Here is a 23,258-nt window from a genome sequence, read left to right as displayed (position 1 = left end):
CCTAATCAAATCTTCAAGGTGGAGATTGTTAACATTAATGGAAGAAAATTAATAATGGTTTCCATTAACATTAACGGGAGACAATCAATAATGCCAACCACCAACTTTGGAAAAGTGGCATGGGATAATTTTTTTTTTGGTCCTTGAGATAATGGGCTATTTATTGTTTGGTCCTTGAACCTCAACTATAAATAGGCCTTCTCATTTCTTATTTCAATTCATCCCAACCAATTTTTCTCTCTTAATTTTCTCTCTTCTCCCATTTGAGAATTCTTAAGGAATTCTATTTGTTTGTAATATCTTGGAGATAGTAAAGTTATCATCTGGTGTTAGTGCCCGAGGACGTAGGTATAATTTACCGAACCTCGTTAAAACTCTTGTGTTCTTTCTTGTCCTATTTTTCTTTCAATATTTGAGGGTATAATAGTAGTATTTAATTGTGCTATTAAATTACTATAAAAGGGATATTCTGACTAAGGAAAGACTTGGTATTTAAGAGATCCTTGTGATCCACCTCTCTTCCCTGGGAATTGAACTTTGTGTGATTTTTTAGTACAATAATTTACACGCTTCCGACCCTATTGGAACAACATAATGGAACTCCAGCCACCTCTATCCATGCTACCCTCTCTTCCACTATTGTAACTTCCGACGAAGGTTCGATTAAAACAAAGAACTCTCGCAAATAACCCCAATCATTTTGTTTCAAAATCCCAAACAGCTCATCGTCTGGTATGTCGACCAAAAAGAATCTACCTTGGATTCTTCTGATTCTAATCTCCCCTAATCCTACCTTTACAATTCTTTCTTGTAGGTTCTTAATATCGCAGCAGGTAGCTGTCTCACCCACCAGACATCTTTGTAATTTCCATAGTTGTTCCTCCTCAACGTGTCCCTGAACCGCAATAAAATGTTTCTCTATTCTGACGTTGTCATTCTCTACATTCGTCTTTCGAAACTGACTTTTCGAAGAACATTCGCCTCTTTCCACTCTACCAATATCTTTCAATTTTTCATAATCCTTTTTTTCCATTTTCCCATTACTCCCCATAACCGCATTGTCTTCTCCTCGCCTTTTCTTCTTCCATATTTGTCTCCCTCCATTAAACTTTGCTAAGTCCACCGATAGTCTATTGCCAATAACCACAAAACCATTTAACCTACTTATCGCCCTTCTTGCATCCATCATATTGCTGAATCTCACAAATCCAAATCTTTTTACTCCTTTTCGCCGGTATAAAAACATCTAAAACTTCTCCATGAAACCTAAACATCGCCAGTAATCCCTTCCAATGCATTGAAAACGGGATATTCAGCACAAAAACCGTTATCGGAGACATGATTCTGGAACTTCTATACAATAAAATGTTATTACACCATAGTTCATACTAACTGAAGAAGACTAAATGGTTTTTGGATTTTGGATTTCCAACTAATTTAGCATTGTTTTTGAAAAATGCTTTTGAAAAATATTTTTGAAAAGTTTAATGAAGAGGATTTAAAATTTTATGATAGGCTGTGGTGGGACTTCATTGTAGACTGAGGCTCCCTAAAAGCCTCATTCAGATAATTATGAACTGTATTACTACTTCTATACCAGCCATTTGAAATGGGTTCAAACCATTCCAGGTGTTCGAAAAGATGACCCCTTTCACCTTTTCGTTTCTTTTTGCCATTGCCCTAGAGCATTTAGGACACCTCATCGATGAAGTGGTTAAAGGTGACAAATGAAAGCCCATCTGTCTAGAGATGAGCCACAAATTTCGCATTTGTTTGTCACCGATGACCTTGTTCTCTTCTATAAAGCAGACATGAAGCATGGTGAAGTCCAAAGAATCCTACAAGAACAGAGCAGATATTCTGCCCATAAAATTACTACTTCCAAGATGCAAATATATTTCTCGTCAAATTTGAATGAAAATATATGCAGTTTATTTAAATTTCACTTCTCATTACAACTGTTAAAATTATAACTTCATTCTCTACCGAAGTTAAAAGCTTTATCTTTTTTTCTTGAATGCTGCAATCAAAACCAATTAAAACTTCAAAAACGTTAAGCAAACAAGCATGCATTAACAAATGGAAAACCAAAAAGTTTTAATCTTTGAAATTTAAATGATTTTAACATTTATATTTTACATATATTTAGACATGAATATAAAATAATTTTTTTTTAAAATGAGCATATTATTCGTATCTTTTCATGAAAAAAGAATAACTCTATTTTGGCAATTGGTGCAATCTGATTTAATTGGTGATCAAATATTATTGACTCCCCTTTTATTCGTTGCTCAATTTGATTACATCAATTTATTCTCTATTCTTTTGCCTTTTTTTATTTTTTATTATTCAGAATCACTTTGTTACATCATTGGGTTAAGAATCCAATTTTCGTTGCAAAGTACTTTGTTACATCATGAGAATCACTTACCTGTTGCACAAGCAACAATTTATAGTTCAAACATTGCACAATGTTGTCTTTTGCCAATATACATTGTTTTTCGGTGCTTTACTTAAACATGCTGCAAGGAATTGATAAAAATAAAAAATAAAAGATTGGTTTCAATAAAATTAGTTGTTCTTGTTTTAGCTTCCATTACTTAGGAATACTTGCCAAAGCAATTGGATTGGAATCTAATTTCCCTTGTGCACTACTCTCATCCTTCCATGGGAATCACCTAAACCTATGTCCACAAGTAAGAATTGTTTAGTTTAATTTAACTTTGAACCATATAATCACTTTTACCATAAACCAAAAATTCCAAGATATCAACTGTCTTTGGTCACAAAAAAAAAATCTCTCTCATGGATTTCTCTGCTGTTTCTTCTGCTCTCAAAACAATCGGCGAGCTAACACAAGAAGTCACATCCTTGTGGGGCGTCGATGAACAAGTTGAGGGCTTGGCAAGTGAGTTGAGATGGATGCAAAGCTTCCTGAAGGTGGCAGACGCAAGAAAAGTTGACAATGAGCTGATACGTACCAGTGTTGTTGAGATCAGAGAGTTGGCCTACGATGCTGAAGATGTGATCGAGACGTTTTCCCTCAAAGTTGCTTCCAAAAGGAAAGGTGGATTTTCAAATTGTATCAAAAGATCCTCTTGTTTCCTCAAGGAGGGATGCCTGCTCCACCGGATCAAGTCGGAGATAGAGAAAATCACTGTCAGGATCAAAGAATTGACTCGACAATTGAAGACGTATGATGTATCAAAGTTCGGGGTTGATGGAGAAGGACCAAGTTCTTCAACTGAAAGACGGGTGTCAAGGCGGTCTTATCCTCACGTTATGGATGATAACATTGTTGGATTGGGTAAGGATATCAAGCAACTTGTCCCAGTTCTTCTCGATGAGCAAAGTGAATGTAGGGTTGTCTCCATATGCGGAATGGGTGGTCTGGGCAAGACCACTCTTGCCAAGAAAATATATCATGAAAGCCAAGTTGTTGGTCATTTCAAGCACTTGGCTTGGGCAAATGTTTCTCAAAACTGTCAAGAAAGAAAAGTTTGGGAAGACATTTTATCTGATCTTAACATCTTAACTGAAGCTGACAAGATGATGAAGGTTGAAAAATTAGCAGAGAAGTTATCTAGTTTCTTGGAGAAAAACAAATGTTTGGTGATACTCGATGATATTTGGAACCCCGTGGATTGGGATAGCTTAAAACCGGTATTTTCGGCAAGAGAGACGAAAAGCAAGATCTTACTCACCTCTCGGAACAAGGAGATAATTTCACATGCCGACAAAAATGGTTTCCTATATCAATTGCAGTGCCTAAACGACGAACAGAGTTGGGAACTATTCCAAAAGATTGCCATTCCCCCAACAAATTCTCCAGGTAATATGTTTATTGATTTCATTATCCCAAAATTATTCTATCTTAATATATATTGCAACGTTTACTCTACATTCTTCTTTTTCTTTTTCTTTTTTTTTTGCTAAAAAATCTTATATTCTAAATTCACATAATGATTTATTTAGACTCAACAACTTTACACAAACAAAAAAAAGTCATTTTAACCTTTTATTTAATTTTTCATTTCTTTTAATCCGTGAATTTATATTGTTTGTTAAATCACTCTCAAATAGAGGTGTGCATGGGTCGGGCCGGGCCCATCGAAAAATTTAAGCCCATTTTCTAGACCCGGGCCCGGTCTAAAATATGGGCCTAAAATTTTATCTAAGCCCGGCCCGAAATAAAATTGTTAAGCCCGAGCCAAGCCTGGCCCGGCCCGGCCCATATTAAATGTTTTTAACTTATTTCATTAAATAAAAAATTTTAAAATATATTAAATCACCAAATACATTTAAAATAAATATTAAAACAAGAAATAAATAAAAAATATATTAAAAAAATTCTTAAAATAATACACAAATTAAAAATATAATAAAAATTGATTATATTAAAATTAAAATTAAAATATAAATATGATTAAAAATAAAATATATATATTTAGTATATAATTCGGGCCGGGCTCGGGCCAAAAAAGTTTTACCCGAGCTGGCCAATTTTCTAAACGGGCCTCATTTTTTTGCCCAAACCCATATTTCAGGCCTATATTTTTACTTGAACCCTCCCATTTTTTGGGCAGGCCTTCGGGCCGGGCTACCATGCACACCTCTACTCTCAAATAGATGGAAAAGTTAATGTTTCTTAACTTTGTTGATGCAACATCCACATGGCATTGACAATATCAATTAATTAATTTTTTAAAATTAAAGTTATTAAATATATGTTTATAAATTTTATAGTGTTTAAATAATTTTTAATTTTAAAAAAATTATAATTGTTTAAATTTTTAAAATTTTTAAAATTAATTAAGTTGTGACGTGAGAATCACATGCAATTAACATGTATGTCACTTCAACAAAGTTAACAGATGTTAATTTTTTCATCCATTTTGGAATGATTTGACAAACAACTCAAGTTTAAAGACTAAAAGAATCGGAAAATTAAATAAATGAGCTAAAATGACCCTTTTTATAAAGTTGAAGGGTCAAATAAGCCATCATGCCTTGTACATTTGTTTCAAATTGAGTAATTACTTTATTTTAATTTTTTTCTAAGTGTTACTTTGGGTGGCCTATAAACATTTCTAGGTTCCTTGCACTTGGTATCATTTCATGCTATAAATCTATAATTTATATAAAAGCACGACATTGGAGAAACTCAATGAATATTCATTAATTTTCTGTAATAATACTAAATTAATTTTAAAAATAATTATAATTTAATTTTAAATTATTAGTTCAAATAAGTTGTGCTAATTTTAAAATAAAGTTACTACTTGAATAAAACTCCAACCATAAAATATCTCTATAATTTGTATCTACAATCTATAATCTAGAATACCCTTTATTTTTATCATATTATTAAATTCACATTTTAAAAAAAAATTGAAGTGCACTAGAAATTAAGATAATTATAAAATTATAAGTTAAATACAATTTAATAGAAGTTGTTATTATTATACATTTAAAAATAAATATAATTTAAGTTTTAATTATTAGTTAAAAAAAGGCATGCTAATTTTAAAATAAATTTATTACTTGAACATAACTCTAACAATAAAATATAGGAAAACATTTGTAATAATTATAATTACAATTTATATTACAATTATTAGTTAAAGCATTTTGATGTAAAAAAGAAGTCATGTTAATTTTATTGATGAAAAATAGAATTCTTACTTAATAAAATTTTAAGCATATTAATTATCTCGTAATTAAATATTGCTTTGAATAATGTTTCTTTGCATTAATTACATAAAGTAAAAATATATTATATGTTGAATATGTTTAAAATATTTTAATTCTGATTTAATAATTTTATATTATAATATTTGAATTCATAAGTTACAATATTCAATAATTTAAATAAAAATATCATTTTATCATTTGATAAAATCCTGCTTCGCTAATTATTTGAAATTGTTTAAGATGTCAATGTTGTGGTTAATTACTAAACTGTAGTCTGGTTTTGAAGTTATCATTGATTTTTTTTTAACTTTGTTTTGGTATTATACAGGCTATAAAATTGAGGCGAAAATGAAGGAGTTGGGAGAGGACATGGTTAAACACTGTGCAGGGCTTCCATTAGCCATTATTATATTGGGAGGAATTTTGGCTACAAAGTATCCTTCATTAACTGAATGGCTGAACGTATCTGTAAATGTGAAATCATACTTCAAGAACGATAAAGGTCAAGTACTAAAAGATGTGTTGTTATTAAGCTATGATGATTTGCCTCCCTATTTAAGACCATGTTTCCTTTATTTAAGCCAATTTCCCGAGGATTATGAGATACCTGTGGATAGATTGATTCAGTTATGGATTGCCGAAGGAATTGTTTCACAAAGCCAGAAGAAGGAGATGAAGGGCTAATAGCGGAAGATGTGGCTGAAGGTTATTTAATGGAGCTTGCAAAAAGATGTATGATTCAAGTACGAGAAAGATACGTTGCAACCTTAAAGATGACAAGTTTTCAGATGCATGATCTAATGAGAGGTGTTTGCTTGTCAAAGGCAAAACAAGAAAAATTCTTCGACATTGCTGATCAGTCAAATGCCTGCCAGTTATCCAGAATTGGGAGGGTTCGCAGAGTTTCTGTACACAAATATTTTTGGATACACTACATTAAAAGTCCACGTCTTCGATCACTTTTGTTCTTCGATAAGTTTTTACCGGTTGAGGAAGAGGATAATGTTTTGCCATTGGCAATGGTAAGGTACTTTGACAACCACAAGGAGGAACTTTTCAATCCATGGGTTTGGTTTGCGGCAGTTTTAGTTTGTAGTGTGTTAGTTACTAAATTGAGGGGAATTTGGAAATATATGTTCAATAATTTTAATTTTCTTAAGAGTTTTAGATTACGAAAGAGGAGGATATGCAGGATGCAAGTTACCCAATGACATTGGTAAGCTCATCCATTTAAGATTCTTGAGATTAAGAGGTCTTGAATTCGACAGTTTAAAGTTGCCTTCATCTCTAGGCAACTTAAGGTGCTTGCAAACCTTGGATTTAAGAATAATAAACGGATTATGTTCAGAATCTGTTCATGTACCTAACTTGTTATGGAGGATGCAGCAACTAAGACATCTATATCTCCCCCAGCAATGTAGTAGTAAAGCAAAGTTGAAGTTGGGTACATTGAAAAACCTCCAAACACTTGTCAACTTCAACACCAAGAATTGTTATGTAAAGGATCTTATCAACATGACAAACCTTAGGGAGTTGGAGATTCGAGGGTCCTTCAATATTGAAGATTTTAACACGGAGGAGTTGGACAAGAATCCACCTATCATCCAAAGTAAATATCTTCATTCCTTGTCTATTATCAATGATGAAGGAAGAATAGATCCAAGACATTTGGCACACCTCCTTTTGAGTTGCGAAAACATTTCTAAGTTGAGGTTAGATGTGGAGATAAGAAGATTACCAGAGTACCACTACTTGTCTTCAAATCTCGCTTACATAAAGTTGAGAAGATGCAAGCTTGAGGAAGATCCAATGCCAACACTTGAGAAACTGCTTTACTTAAGGATGCTTGAATTACATGAAGAGGCTTTCATAGTAAAGGAAATGTTTTGCTGCGGACAAGCTTTTGCTAAACTTGAGTCTCTAAGCCTTAAGGGGCTTAACAATCTGGAGGAGTGGAAGGTGGGTGAAGAAGCCATGGCTTCTCTTCAGCGATTGGAGATACAAAAATGCAGACAGCTAAAAAAGCTTCCAGATGGACTGAGGTTCATTGCAACCCTCCAAGAACTGAAGATTGATTCAATGCCAAAGACATTCAAAGATAAAGTGGAAGAAGGGGGAGAAGATTTCTGGAAAGGCCGACATGTTCCTTCTATCATATTCCATGACTGCGAGTGATAGTAATTATGATTAATGCCAGGTAACTCATAAATCTTTGTTGTAGGAAATACTTAACCCTTTTTTCTATATATAAACTATTTTGCATGTTTAGATTCTTTCTAGATTTGCTTCTTATACTCTGTTTTTGGCAATGTCTCATATTCCCACAGGATTTGTCATTTGAATTAAAAGTGGTAGAAAATGTTTTCAATAGGGTGTTAAGCACATTCGTGATGGTCAGCAGATGCAATTTGGAAGATTGAAATTAACTGGCATTATCTTTTATTTCAAGTGAAAAAATTTGTTCTCCAATATGATTCTTCAATTACTTCATATGATATTGACATTTTTAAACTTTTCCTCTCGAGGTATAGAAGTCATTGCTCTTTTTTTTTTTTTTTTTGTTCTGCTGCTGTTCTTCATGGGACCAAATATATTTAGAAAAGTTGTAACAGTACTGTGTGAAATTGTTTACGTGATGTGAGAGTTTTGTATTGTGAAATTGGAGTGGAAATTATCTTGTAGTTTTTATATGTGTGGATTCTATTGTTGTTCAGGTGAAACTGTTTTTTTTTTTCATTTTGGTATAATTTTCAAATTTGTAACTGCTTAAAAACTATAATATGATATTAATATTAATGTGTGATGCATTCATTCAAATTTTAAGTAAATGAATTTAAATGTAAAATTGTATCATTATAACAATAATTAAAAAAATAAATTGATTTGATATATTTACAGAAAAAGAAAAAGAATCAAAAGGCATTTTATAAAAGGAACTATGAACGTGTAGATTTCTTTCATAAATATATAATACTTTCAACATGCAAAAATAATACAACCACATTTTGTTATACATTAAATAGTTGTGATAAATTATATAAAATCTAAGATAAAATTTAAACGCAATACTAAAACAAAATTATTCCTCTAAATTGTATGAAAGTGACAAACTTTAAATTGTATGAAAGTGACAAACTTTGGAAAATAATTAAAAAAAAAAGCTTTGTAAAATATGACCAAATACAAAATTAGTGTATAACTGAATTAGTGTAATGAATTAACTCTACACCAATTCAATTAATAAAATACTAAAAAAACTTATAAATCAACTCACTCTGACTACTCTCCCCACTTGCTCTCTTGTTCCATCCCCCACGTTGCTGCTAAAATATATGAGCAATTTTTTTAAAATTCACCAACTGACCTGACACTTGTTCATATTCGACCACCACTAACTTCATTGCATTCGCCCCCTCCTCTGTAGTCTCACCAAACAATATGGTGTCATCAGCGAAAAACAAATGTGGCACAACTATCCCAACCCTCCCCACTCTAGCCCCACCAATTAATCCTTCACACTTTGCTATGTTAACTAAAGTGGAGAAGCCCTCAGCATAAATAATGAATAGATACGAGGTTAATGGGTCACCTTGTCTCAAGCCCTTGTAGGCCTAAATTCACCCCATTTAATTCCATTCAGCACAACTGAATAAGATCCAGAAGTTACAAACCTCATTACTAAAGTAACTCATTCATTACAGAACCCCAATCGGCGCAATATATGTTCGAGAAAACTTCATTCAACCCTATCATACACCTTGCTCATATCAAGTTTTAAGACAAAAGATCTCACCGAACCCTCACTCTTCTTTTTAAACGAATGTGGAATTTTATATGCCAATAATATGTTATTAGTGATTTGTATACTCGACACAAAAGCACCTTGATTGTCATTTATACAGATATCAAGTACATTTCTAAATCTATTTACTAGTACCTTGGATATAATCTTATAGATGACGTTTAAAAAGGCTAATAGACCTAAATTGACCCATGCTCCGTGGTGAATTCATTTTAGGAATTAACACAATATTTTTCCTATTAATCACCTCTATGTCCTTCCTATCATTTAGCACATCCAAACAATAACTAGCAATATCTTCCTAATAATGTGCCAATATTAAGGGCTGGAAGCCCATCTATACCTGACGCCTTCAATGGAGCCATTTATTTCACTACTTTTGTGAACTCTTCTTTCCAAAACTCAGTCAATAATCCTTCATTCAAGCTTTCAGAAATGCATGGTCGAACTCATTCAATCAACCTTCCACAATCTCTTACTAGCTTTGGTTCAAATAAATCTTGGAAGTATTTTGTTGCTACTTCAACAATTTCTCTTTCCCTACTAGCCCAATCACCGCTTCCATCCTCCAAACCCCTCACCATGTTTGTTTCCTTTCTATAGCTCACAGCCTTATGAAAAAACGAAGTGTTTCAATCCCCTAACTTTAGCCAATACACTCTTGCCCTTTGTTAACTTGATATCTGTTAACTTCGTCAGGACCTCATCAACTAAATCCATCTCATTCAATTCACTCAACCTTGCATACAACCCTTGTTTTCTGCTTTCTCTAATGACCTTATTCCTATTTTCCCATCTACCTAGCTTAGAGCCAAGCGCATCCAATCTTGCTGGAATATCCTCTTCACTCATATCCCATCTAACAACAACTTGCTCCTCAAAACTGTCTTTAAATACCCAGTCTGCATTAAACTCAAAGTAAAAAGGTTTTGAAATTTTTCCACCCCCATCTCTTCCAACTGTATCAACTAACATCAGGCAATAGTCTAACATACTATGCTGGAGGTGTTTTACTGAATATCTCAAAAACAATTCCCACCACCCGGAATCAATTACTCCTCTATCAAGTCTCTTTTCGATATTATTTCCCGACAGCTTCTCCCTTCCTGTTGGAGTTTCAACATACTTTAACCGGGTAAACTATGAATTTCAAACAGAATACCATTTACTGGAACATTTGACAGCAACAAGATTCTCACACAAGCTTAAGAGATTAAAAGATTGAAAAAAATAAATAAAACAAGGAGAGCTTGAGTTCAAGAATAACTGAAAAAAAAACATCTTTCATTAGGAAAATAGTAGCTTATATAAATTACAAAGTCAATGGACAAATTACCTAATGACTTAACTACTCCCACTAATACTTAACAATTTCAAAATGTGAACCACATAAACAAGTAAGCTGATATGATCACCCATTACATCCATTACATCAAAAATCTTACTAACTTTGATTACAAGTTACAAATCAACTAAGCAAGTTACATTTGAACAAAATAAACAAAAGGGGACCATGTTGCTGCTGCTCTCGGTTCTGCTACATTACAAGTCTGCTTGGTGAGCTGCTGGTCACATGTTGCATTGTAGACCAATGCTCAACACTCCTCATTGGACTGTATGCAACAAACACCAATCATCTCCCTTAAGGCTTCAAATCTGAATGTACCAAGTGGCTTTGTTAGAATGTCAGCCAATTGGTCTTGTGAGTTGCAATGAATAAGGCTGATTTCTCTTGTCTGCTCAGCCTCTCTAACAAAATGGAATTTAATTTTAAAATGTTTGGTCTTACCATGGAAGACTGGATTTTTAGCTATGGCTACTGCCGATTAGTTGTCAACCATGATTTTAGTAGCTTCACTTTGTTCTTCATTTAAATCAGACAATAACTTCCTGAGCCAAATGGCTTGATTCACCGCTACTGCTGCTGCAATATACTCTGCTTCAGCTGTGGATTGGGCAACAGTTTGTTGCTTTTTTGAACTCCAACAAAATACTCCTGAGCCAAGAGTAAAGAAGTAACCCGAAGTGCTTCTCATATCATCTGCAGAGCCTGCCCAGTCACTATCTGAATATCCCACCAGTTTAAGTTCATTTTCCTTCTTAAACATGACTCCAAGTTTCAAGGTTCCTTTAAGGTATCTAAGTACCCTTTTTGCTGCCTTAAAATGTGATGTGTCACAGCAGTGCATGAATCTAGACAACAAGCTAACAGCATGCATAAGATCAGGTCTAGTTGCTGTCAAATAGAGTAAACAGCCAACTAGGCTTCTGTACTCCTTCTCATCAACTCTTTCTTGGTTTCCAAAGCTAGTCAGCTTCTTTCCTTGAGCCATTGGTATGCTCACTGATTTGCAATTGGACATGCAGAACTTGTCTAGGATCTTCAGGGCAAATGCTTGCTGGCTGATGAAGATTCCTTGATTAGACTGGTTCACTTCCATGCCAAGGAAGTATGTCATGGCTCCCAAGTCAGTCATATCAAATACTTCCTTCATTTGAGTCTTGAAGTCATTGATCAAATCAGTTCTGCTTCCAGTCACCAGTAGATCGTCTACATAAACTGAAATAATCAGCAAAGTTTCATTTTTAGTCTTCTTTACATAAAGAGTTGGTTCACTCAGACTTTTCTCGAACCCAAGTTTGCACAAGTAAGTATCAACTCGATCATACCAGGCCCTAGGTGCCTGTTTTAGACCATACAAGGCTTTCTTCAGCCTATAGACTTTGTTTTCTTCTCCTGGAACTTTAAACCCTTCTGGTTGCTCTATGTAAATTTCTTCTTTCAGAAAACCATTCAAAAAAGCTGACTTGACATCCAATTGGTGAATCTTCCAGTGTTTCTGTACAGCCAAGGAAAAAAGAAGCTTGATTGTGTCAAGCCTAGCCACTGGAGCAAAAGTCTCCATGAAGTCAGTGCCATACTCTTGACTATAGCCCTTCACCACTAATCTTGCCTTATGTTTGTTCAAAGAACCATCTGAGTTAAATTTGGTTCTAAAAACCCACTTGACACCTATGACTTTCTTTTGGTCTGGCCTTTCAACCAAGTCCCATGTTTCATTCTTCCTGATCATCTCAAGTTCAGCTTCCATTGCCTTTTTCCAGCTTCTGTCCCTTGCAGCCTCTTCATAGCTTGAAGGCTCAACTATGGCTACATTACACCTATGATAGATGTCAGCAATGGTTCTGGTTCCTCTCACAGGAGGATCATCAATGTCATCACTTTCTAGTTCATTTTCAGTTGGCTCTAGGTTGATATCAAGTTGATCTTCAACAAACTGACTTGTTTCTGAATCATCCCAACTCCAAAACTTCTCTTCATCAAATCTGATGTCCATGCTCACCAAAATCTTCTTTGTTGAAGGGTCATACACCCTATAGCCCTTTTTGGTACTGCTATAGCCAACAAATATCTCAGGGGCAGACCTTCTTTCCAGTTTAGTTCTTTTTTCAGCTGGAACTAGTGCATAACACATGCATCCAAACACCTTCAAATGGGAAATGGATGGTTTGAGCCCATACCATGCCTCAAAGGGTGTTTTGTCCTTTACAGCTCTTGTAGGAAGCTTGTTCAATAGGTAAACTGAGGTGTTGACAGCTTCTGCCCAAAATTTGCTTGGAAGCTTGCTTTGAAACAACAGACATCTGGCCATATTCATCACTGTTCTATTTTTTCTTTCACAAACTCCATTTTGCTGTGGAGTATAAACAGTGGTGAGCTGATGATGGATCTCTGCATGCTCACAAAGCTTCTGAAACCTCTCAGACAAGTACTCAGTCCCATTGTCAGTTCTCAATGCCTTGATCTTGCAGCTTGTTTGGTTCTCCACTAGTGCCTTGAATTTGCTAAAGGTCTCAAACACTTCAGATTTGTGTTTCATGAAGTAAACCCAGCAAAACCTGGTCAAATCATCAATAAACAACACAAAATACTTACTGTCATTCAAAGAAGGGGACTTCATTGGTCCACAAATATCAGAATGCACTAGTTCAAGCTTTTCTCGAGCTCTCCAAGCTTGGTTCACTGGGAATGGCAATCTGGCTTGTTTGCCAAACTGACAAACATCACAAACACTGTCACTTGCTTCTACTTTAGACATATCCTCCACCAAATTCTGTTTTTGTAATAGATCAAGTGATCTAAAGTTAACATGGCCTAATCTTCTGTGCCATAGACCAGCATTATCAGCCAAGCTTGCATAAGCTTTATTTTCAAGCTGATTAACATCAAGCATGAAACATTTATCTACCATGCCTACTGCAATCATTTCTTGACTATGACAGCCCTTAATAACACATGAATCATTCTTGAAAACTAGGGAATACCCTTTTTCAACTAACTGACCAACACTCAACAAATTTTGATCAATTTCAGGCACAAAGAGCACATCTGAAATAACTTTGTTACCTGAACAAGTGTTGATTAAAACACTGCCTTTGCCTTTGGCTTCAATCAGTTCACCATTGCCAATTCTGATTTTTGAGACATAGCTTCTGTCTAGATCTTTGAACAGACTCTCATCACCTGCCATATGATGTGAGCAGCAACTATCCACCAACCAATTGCTTCTGACTTTGCTTGAAGATGCAAAGCAAGAAGCTGTGAACACATGCTCCTCCTGAGCTTAAAGGTCTTCAGTAGCTTGAGATTGAATCTGCTGTTGTGCTGGTGCTTTTGGTTTGTTTTTACAAACTTTCTCAACATGTCCAAACTGTTTGCAGCTCCTGCATTGGATGTCTGGCCTAAACCAGCAAAACCTTTCAGAGTGAGTGGTCTTCTTACAATGGGCACATGGTGGAAACTTTCTCTTGCCTGAACCTCTCCTTGGTTTATCCCTCTTGTCAAGCCAAGGCTTCTTACCTTTCTGACTTGTGCTGGAACTTTCTTTGGCCTTTGCTTGGAAGGCTCCTTCTGGATGGTCTTCCTGCCTGTTGGCCCTTCTCTGCTCCAAAGCATATAGGGAGTTCACCAGTTCAGACAAAGAGATGGTTGTTAAGTCCCTTGAGTCCTTGAGTGATGAGATTTTAGACTCAAATCTCTCAGGAAGAGTGGTGATGACCTTCTCCACTACTCTGCTCTCATTGAAGTCTTCACCAAGCAGCCTTATGCTGTTGACAGTGGCCATAATCCTGTCTGAGTATTGTTTAATGCTCTCAGACTCCTTCATCTTTAAATTTTCAAAGTCTCTCCTTAAGTTAATCACTTGTTGCTGCCTAGTTTTATCTGACCCCATGAACTCCTCCTTCAACCTTTCCCATGCTTCCTTAGGTGTGCTGCAGGCCATAATTCGAGTGAAGATTACATCTGTCACTCCATTTTGCAAGCAGGCCAAGGCTTTGTGCTTCTTGGTGCTCTCCTCAGCATGCTGCCTCATTTGTGCAATCGTGGGATTGGCCCTCAATGGAGGTGGTTCGATGTCGTTCTCAACTACACTCCACAAATCTTGAGCTTGAAGATATGTCTTCATCTTGACTACCCAAATATGGTACTTTTCACCAGCAAATACTGGAGGTGGAGGTGCTATAAAGCTCATCTTGCAGAAACAAACTTAACAGCCCCAATTTCTTCCTTCTCAAGCTTATATTTTCTCAACAAAGCAACCAACAAAACAGTGGCCCTCAAAGACTTAGGCTCTGAATACCAATTGTTGGAGTTTCAACATACTTAAACGGGTAAAGTATGAATTTCAAACAGAATACCATTTACTGGAACATTTGACAGCAACAAGATTCTCACACAAGCTTAAGAGATTAAAAGATTGAAAAAAAATAAAACAAGGAGAGCTTGAGTTCAAGAATAACTGAAAAAAAAACATCTTTCATTAAGAAAACAGTAGCTTATATAAATTACAAAGTCAATGGACAAATTACCTAATGACTTAACTACTCCCACTAATACTTAACAATTTCAAAATGTGAACCACATAAACAAGTAAGCTGATATGATCACCCATTACATCCATTACATCAAAAATCTTACTAACTTTGATTACAAGTTACAAATCAACTAAGCAAGTTACATTTGAACAAAATAAACAAAAGGGGACCATGTTGCTGCTGCTCTCGGTTCTGCTACATTGCAAGTCTGCTTGGTGAGCTGCTGGTCACATGTTGCATTGTAGACCAATGCTCAACACTCCCCCAAGTAAACCACCACCTCGAGAACCCTGAATCACTCAAATTGCACTTCCCTTAAGACATCTCGAAAAGCAACCATTTGCCTCTCCTCATACAAATGCCCACTTCTTTTCATAAGAGAACATCCCTATAACTAACCAAGGTAGTCGACTACATCTCTGTAGATGTTGTAATAGTCTCTATGAATATCTGCTTAAACTTTTTACAGGTGAACCATAGAATCCAGTAAAACTCCACAATTCATACCCTCCCCCTCATTTACCTCAATATCAATATGTGAGCTAGAAAAACTTTTAACTGTAATCACTATCTCCTCATTTCAACCTATGGGCAATCCATATCTAGACCTATGAGCTCCAACGTTGATACCATTTATAAAACCACATCTCTTTCTAATTTTCTTAATCCATCTTGCACTAACATTTGTTTCGATAAGAAACTACAACTGAGACCGAATTTTTCTCAAGCTATTTTTGAGACGTCTAACTGCCTGTAATTTCCATAGACAACAAACATTCTAACTTAAGATTTTCATTGCGAATGACTAGTTTGATTTCTAATATCCCCTAATAATTCATTAAGTCCATCTAAATCCATTGTTTTTTTTTGCAACTGATGCCAATTGGCCCCTCCTGTATTCGTTGCCTTATCTTCCCTTCTATAAATTCAATTGGCCTTTCCTCTACCTCCTGCCCCATTCACTTACTCATGTTAGTGACTTTATCACTAGCTAACACATTAAAGAAACCCGTTTTTTTTATTGAGCGTCCACCCTACTAGTCTTACCTTGATAACCCCCTAATCTTCACTTATTTAGTTAATTAGGTTTAGCGGTTTGATTCTCTTTAGTTGTCCTCCCTCTTGATTTTTATCCAACTTCATTCCTATCCTCAATCCATTCCCCGATTCTTCCCTCAGCCATCAGCTAAAAACCAACGCTGCCTTACGTCGCGGAGCCCTTAAATAATTGTCCCAACCAAACTCCTCTTCCTGTTGTCCCATTGTTAAACGAATGAGACAGAAACCTTCCCCATAACCCAATCTACCACATAAAAAGCAAAATAATGTAATCTTCTCATACTGAAATTGAATGTGTGTAGACTTACTCTGTTAAAAAATAATCTTCTCTTTTCTCCTTAATGGAACCCAAACATCTAACTTCACCCTAATACGTTTAAAATTTCTCTTATCTTGTTACTAACGCAGCATCATACTCCATGAATTGACCAATGAAATTACCAAATTTTCGCGTTATACCTTTTGACATAAACCCCATTAGCAAATTATGTACTTGCACCCAAAATAAGGCATAAATGTGTAGGACTTGCATTGGATCTTCTCCCTCTTCCAATTTATGGAAAACGATAAGGTGCTTATTAAATAAGAAGGGCATGTCCTCCATCACCATCTTTAGATCAATTATATTGAAAAATCGAAACATAACTCTCTTCTCCCCAAAATTAGTGATAACTATTCCCCTAATAGATGCCATAAATATGCCAGTTTATTCTTCATAAATCGAAAGTGAGCCACACTATTGTTAAAATTCGTCCCACCAAACACAAGTTGTAATCTTCCTCAGCCCCGATTTCATCTTCCACGGCCTACACCAGTTCCTCTTCATCCTCGATAATATTAAGTGATGGCTATCGATTCCACCAATATAAACCTACACCTAATTTGCAAATTAAAGCAGTATAAGGAGTAGGGTCGATCCTACAGAGATTGGTTTACTGAAAATTGCTTATCTCTCGACCAGATTTATGTCTGGGTAGTTGTCGTGCCCGTGATGTTTGGGGGGGATAAAATATGGAACCTAAAATAAACTCAAAAAAACGTAAAAAGTAAAAGATAAAAAAACAAAAAACGAAGTAATCTGAAGAAAAATCAATTAATCTTAGCTCGGCCTTAAGCACGGGTTTTTTCGTCTTTGACCCGATCCTTGAAATTAGGTGAACTCCTCTTTTCCAATAAGCTAGTTATAGCTACCAAGGACGCCTCGAACACCAACTCTTCCTTGTGTAAATTAGTTATGGAACGTCCTATAACTAACCCTTACCGATCGAACAACCTACGAAACGTTCGTGATTTAGAACTCCGACAGCTTTGCGTTCTAGAAGAGCCTAACTTGAACCAATGCCCTCAAACATTTGGGACATTTAAATCTGGTTACTACTTCCCTTCACGGAACCAAACAGTAATCCCCACTTGGCACGCCAATGAGTTCACGGAAGACCAATTAGACAATCGATCCTTTTGGAATTCCAACTGTACGTCTAGCCACACTAACTCAAACGACGTCTCTTTTTTGACTTAGTGTTGTCTTGACTTTGTGAGTTGACGAAGTCATACTCTTAATCTGGAGAAATAATAAATATCGAAAGTTGGGAGTTAAACAGCTCGGGTTTGTAACTCACGGGTTTTTTAACGGGGTTAACACCGGCTTAAAGCTGAAAAGGGTTTAGTGTGGCATGAATTTAATCATGCTTGAAGGTTGTGGATTGTGTTTTGGCTTTGTGTAAAGGATGATGGAATTTTGAAAAGGAAAGGGGACTTGGAGAGCAATTGACCCAATTATGGAAAAGAAACAAAAATTGGAGACAAAACTACAAAATGCAACGTCAAATTGAAGAGAAAAGAAATGATATTCCAACTCTAAATTGAAAAAGAAAATACAAGAGAGAAAGTAATTCTATTCCAAGTAGAAGGAGGAATACAAATTAAAGGATGATTTTCCTAAGAACTAAAAGCCTCTATTTATATTCATAGGGTTTACTAAAAATAGGCTAAAGCTAAATTAATAAAATAAAAATAAAAATAAAAATAAAAAAACTAAATAAAATAATATCTTCTTTTTTTAGATTTTTACAAAGTCAAAATTGATGTTAAATCTTTGGCCTTCCCATCTTTATGATTTGGCCCCAACTCAATGATTTGTCTTTCAATTTGGCCCCTTTTTACTCGTTTTTGACCAATTACATCCCTGACAAGATTAAATCATAAAAACATCAATTAAGCAGGGATTAATTCAGAAATAAGCCAAATTAAACACCAAAAATATGTAAATTAACATGTTTATCATTAAGATTTGTTAATTCTTCCTCCATTTAAGACGCCACCGTAAAAATCAAAAGCTTCTTATGTAACACTCTGAATTTCTTTATTAAGGAATGTTGAACTTTGTCATGTAATTTAACGTGGTTCAATGGTTGGGTGATATTGTTATGTGTGAGAGGTTCTAGTTTCAAGTCTTTTCTTTAAAAATTTAGTTAATTTTTGGTTATATTCCTATCCCTGATTGTTTTGGTTTAAATTTTATTTTTGGGCAAATTATGCCAGAATGAGCATGTTGGTTCGGTGGTAAGATGCTTATTAGTTACTCATTAGTCCTTTTTATGAATTCTGTTATGTGCAAGTGATAATTAAGATGCTTAGAGCTAAAGTAGTAATTCTATTTTACATATAGTTAAGCATATGAACAACTTGTTTCTATGCTTCGGAAAAAATGAAATACTATCACAATTGGTCCCTCATAATTTTATCAAAATTTTAGATAAATTCCTTTAAAAAAAAGATGAGAAATTAATAAAAAAATGACATATTTATTTGTAGTTCCCACTAAAGTCTTGGTTTGAAACCTATTAATATTATATTGAAACATGGATAATTAAGATGCTTAGAGCTAGTAATTCTATTTTACATATAGTTGAGCATAAAAACAACTTGTTTCTATGCTTCGGAAAAAATGAAATATTATCACAATTGGTCCCTCATAATTTTATCAAAATTTTAGATAAATTCCTTTTTAAAAAAAAGGAGAACTTAATAAAAAAAATGTCATATTTATTTGTAGTTCCCACTAAAGTCTTGGTTTGAAACCTATTAATATTATATTGAAACATAAAAAATCCAAATTGAAACTAACTAAAATTTGATAAAATATAAAGACTATTTATAAGATTTACCTCTTTTTCCTCTTTTTCATTTAAGTAAAAAATAATTATATAAAAACGGTGCCTAGAGGTGCCGAGTTAAAGTCGGGTGCTCCAAGTAACGACTTTAATCATTTCCTTATTAATTTTCAAACTCATCTATTTTACTAAATAATTTTTTCATACCAAGAAAATGCCTCTTGCAAGTTTTATGGAAAAGGAAACTTACAAGTTCGTGGGGCCCATCAATCTCGAATTGACTTAAATACATTTAGTTAAGTTGACTTAAACGTGTTTCCACAAACAATTGGATAAGAATCTAATTTCCCTTCTGCGGTACTTTGAACCATATAATCAATTGTACCAGAAACCAAAAATTCCAAGATATCAACTGTCTTTAGTCTAAAAAAAAAGTTGCTCTCTCATGGAATTCTTTGTTGTTTCTTCTGCTCTCAAAATAATCGGCAAGCTAACACAAGAAGTCATATCCTTGTGGGGTGTGGATGAAAAAGTTCAGGGCTTGGCAAATGAGCTGAGATGGATGCAACGCTTATTGAAAGTAGTAGACGTAAGAAGAGTTGATCATGAGGTGATACGCACCAGCGTTGTTGAAATCAGAGAGTTGGCCTACGATGCTGAAGATGTGATCGAGACGTTTTCCCTCAAAGTTGCTTTCAAACGAAAAGATGGATTTTCAAATTACATCAAAAGGTCTGCTTATTTCCTCAATGAGGGATGCCTGCTCCATCAGATCAAGTCGGAGATAGAGAAAATCACTGTCAGGATCAAAGAATTGACTCGACAATTGAAGGCGTATGATGTATCAAAGTTAGGGTTTGATGGAAAAGGACCAAGTTCTTCAACTAAAAGGCGGGAATCAAGGTGGTCTTATCCTCATGTTATGGATGATAACATTGTTGGATTGGGTAAGGATATCAAGAAACTGGTCTTAGTTCTTGTCGATAAGGGAAGTGAATGCAGGGTTCTCTCCATATGTGGCATGGGTGGTCTGGGGAAAGCCACCCTTGCCAAGAAAATATATCGTCAAAGCCAAGTTGCCAGTCATTTCAAACACTTGGCATCGATATATGTTTCTCAAAACTTTCAAAAAAGAAAAGTTTGGGAAGACATTCTATCTGATCTTACCATCTTAAGTGAAGCTGACAAGAAGATGAAGGTTGAAAATTTAGTAGAGAAGTTATCTAGTTTCTTAGAGGAAAACAAATGCTTGGTTATACTCGATGATATTTGGAACACTGAGGCTTGGGATAGCTTAAAACCAGCATTTTCAGCAAGGGAGACGAGAAACAAGATATTGCTCACCTCTCAAAATAAGGAGATAGTTTCTGTTGAGCATTGGCCTACAATGCAACGTGTGACCAGCAACTCAGCAAGTAAGCCAGCAATAGAGCAGAACCGAATGCAGCAGCTTGTTGATTTTGTTCAAATGTAACTTGTTTAGTTAGCTTGTAACATGTAATCAAAGTTAGTAGGATTAGTTTTTTATTTGTACTTGATGTAATGGCTGATGTATCAGCTAGCATTAGTTTGAAATTTAACTTGTATTAGTTGTGTATTAGTGGGAACAGTTACATTGTTAGATAACTGTCCAATTTCATGTAACTTTCACATATATTTTGATTTCAATCAATGAAATTATCATCCGGTTACATTACTCAAGTTTTCAAACTTTCTTCTTTCATTTTTTCGGTTCTTTTTCTTTTGTTCTTGTTTTGAATGTTAAGTTGCTACCAATGTTGCAACAAATGGTAATTAGAGCCTAAGTCTCTGAGGGCCTCTGTTTGTTGGTTGCTTTGTTGAGAAAATATAAGCTTGAAAAGGAAGAAATCGAAGCTGTTGAGTTTGTTTCAGCAAGATGAGCTTCACTCTACCTCTACCTCCAGTGTTTGCTGGTGAAAACTACTACATTTGGGTAGTCAAGATGAAGATATATCTTCAAGCTCAAGACTTGTGGAGTGTAGTTAAGAATGATTTCGAGCCACCTCCATTGAGGGCTAATCCCATAATTGCTCAGATGAGGCAGCATGCTGAGGAGAGCACAAAGAAGCATAAAGCCTTGGTCTGCTTGCAAAATGGAGTGACAGATGTAATCTTCACTCGAATCATGGCTTGCAGCACACCTAAAGAAGTATGGGAGAGGCTGAAGGAGAATTTTATGGGATCGGATAAAACAAGGCAGCAACAAGTGATTAACTTGGGAAGAGATTTTGAGAACCTGAAAATGAAAGAATCTGAGAGCATCAGGCAATATTCAAACAGGATCATGGCCACTGTCAACAGCACAAGGTTGCTTGGTGAAGATTTCAGTGATAGCAGGGTTGTTGAAAAGGTTATCACCATACTCCCTGAGAGATTTGAGTCTAAAATCTCATCACTCGAGGATTCAAGGGACTTAACAACCATTTCTTTGTCTGAGTTGGTGAACTCCCTTTATGCATTGGAGCAGAGAAGAGCCAACAGACAGGAAGAACATCCTGAAGGAGCCTTCCAAGCAAAAGCCAAAGATGGTCCAGGTTCGAGCCAGAAATGAAAGAAGCCTTGGCTTGATAAGAGGGATAAGCCAAAGAAAGATTTAGGCAAGAGAAGGTTTCCACCATTTGCCCACTGCAAGAAAACCACACATTCTAAAAAATTTTACTGGTTTAGGCCAGATATTCAATTTCGGAGCTGTAAGCAGTTTGGCCATGTTGAGAAAGTGTGCAAGAATAAAGCAAAGGCACCAGCACAGCAGCAGATCCAAGCTCAAGCTGCTGAGGACCTTCAGGCTCAATAGGAGCATGTTTTCACAGCCACAAGCTTTACTACCACAAGCAAATTCAAATGCAACTGGCTGGTGGATAGTGGCTGCACACATCACATGGCAGCTGATGAAAGCCTGTTCAAAGACCTTGACAGAAGCTATGCCTCAAAAATCAGAATAGGCAATGGGAGTCTGATTGAAGCCAAAGGAAAGGGGAATGTAGTGATCAACACTGCCTCAGGTAACAAAGTCATTTCAGATGTGCTTTTTGTATCTGACATTAATCAGAATCTGTTGAGTGTTGGTCAGTTAGTTGAAAAAGGGTATTCCCTAGTTTTCAAGAATGATTCATGTGTTATTGAAGACTTTCATGGCCAGGAAATGATTACTGTAGGCATGGTAGACAAATGTTTCATGCTTGATGTGAATCAGCTCAAGAAGAAAGCTTATACAAGCTTAGCTGATAATGTTGGCCTATGGCATAGAAGACTAGGCCATGCTAATTTCAGATCACTTGATCTGTTACATAAGATGAATTTGGTAGATGATATGTGCAAAGTTGAGGTAAGAGAGACTGTTTGTGAAATTTGTCAGCTTGGTAAACAAGCTAGATTACCTTTTTCATTGAACCAGGCATGGAGAGCTCGAGAAAGGCTTAAGCTTGTGCACTCTGATGTTTGTGGACCAATGAAGTCCCCTTCTTTGAATGAAAGCAAGTATTTTGTTCTGTTCGTTAATGATTTGACCAGATTTTGCTGGGTCTACTTCATGAAACAGAAGTCTAAAGTGTTTGAAGCCTTTAGCAGATTCAAGGCATTAGTAGAAAACCAGACAGGTTGCAAGATTAAGGCCTTGAGAACTGACAATGGGACTGAATACTTATCTGAGAGGTTTCAAAAGCTTTGTGAGCATGCAGGGATCCATCATCAGC

The 23,258-nt window shown here is 35.5% G+C and overlaps 3 protein-coding genes and 1 pseudogene across 3 annotated transcripts; 3 read left to right on the top strand and 1 right to left on the bottom strand.

Moving 5' to 3' along the window:
* Positions 1-2,711: 2,711 nt before the first annotated feature.
* LOC107944014 (probable disease resistance protein At1g58602) lies at positions 2,712-8,368 on the top strand (annotated as a pseudogene).
* A 5,753-nt stretch (positions 8,369-14,121) lies between these two features.
* Positions 14,122-15,030, bottom strand: LOC121210091 (uncharacterized). The gene has a single exon (XM_041082190.1). It carries the CDS (start codon positions 15,028-15,030, stop codon positions 14,122-14,124), a length of 909 nt encoding a protein of 302 aa, XP_040938124.1.
* Positions 15,031-19,990: 4,960 nt separating this feature from the next.
* LOC107935641 (putative disease resistance protein At1g50180) lies at positions 19,991-21,019 on the top strand. The gene has a single exon (XM_041082189.1). It carries the CDS (start codon positions 19,991-19,993, stop codon positions 21,017-21,019), a length of 1,029 nt encoding a protein of 342 aa, XP_040938123.1.
* A 423-nt stretch (positions 21,020-21,442) lies between these two features.
* LOC121210090 (uncharacterized) lies at positions 21,443-22,360 on the top strand. Its single transcript, XM_041082188.1, has 2 exons — positions 21,443-22,100; positions 22,239-22,360. The coding sequence occupies exons 1-2, from the start codon at positions 21,443-21,445 to the stop codon at positions 22,358-22,360; spliced, it is 780 nt and encodes a 259-aa protein (XP_040938122.1).
* Positions 22,361-23,258: the final 898 nt, after the last annotated feature.

This window comes from Gossypium hirsutum, chromosome A11, assembly GCF_007990345.1.
Source record: "Gossypium hirsutum isolate 1008001.06 chromosome A11, Gossypium_hirsutum_v2.1, whole genome shotgun sequence".
Taxonomy (NCBI): Eukaryota; Viridiplantae; Streptophyta; class Magnoliopsida; order Malvales; family Malvaceae; genus Gossypium; species Gossypium hirsutum.
Note: the sequence above shows the minus strand (reverse complement) of the source record. Positions and strands in the feature narration are given on the sequence as shown.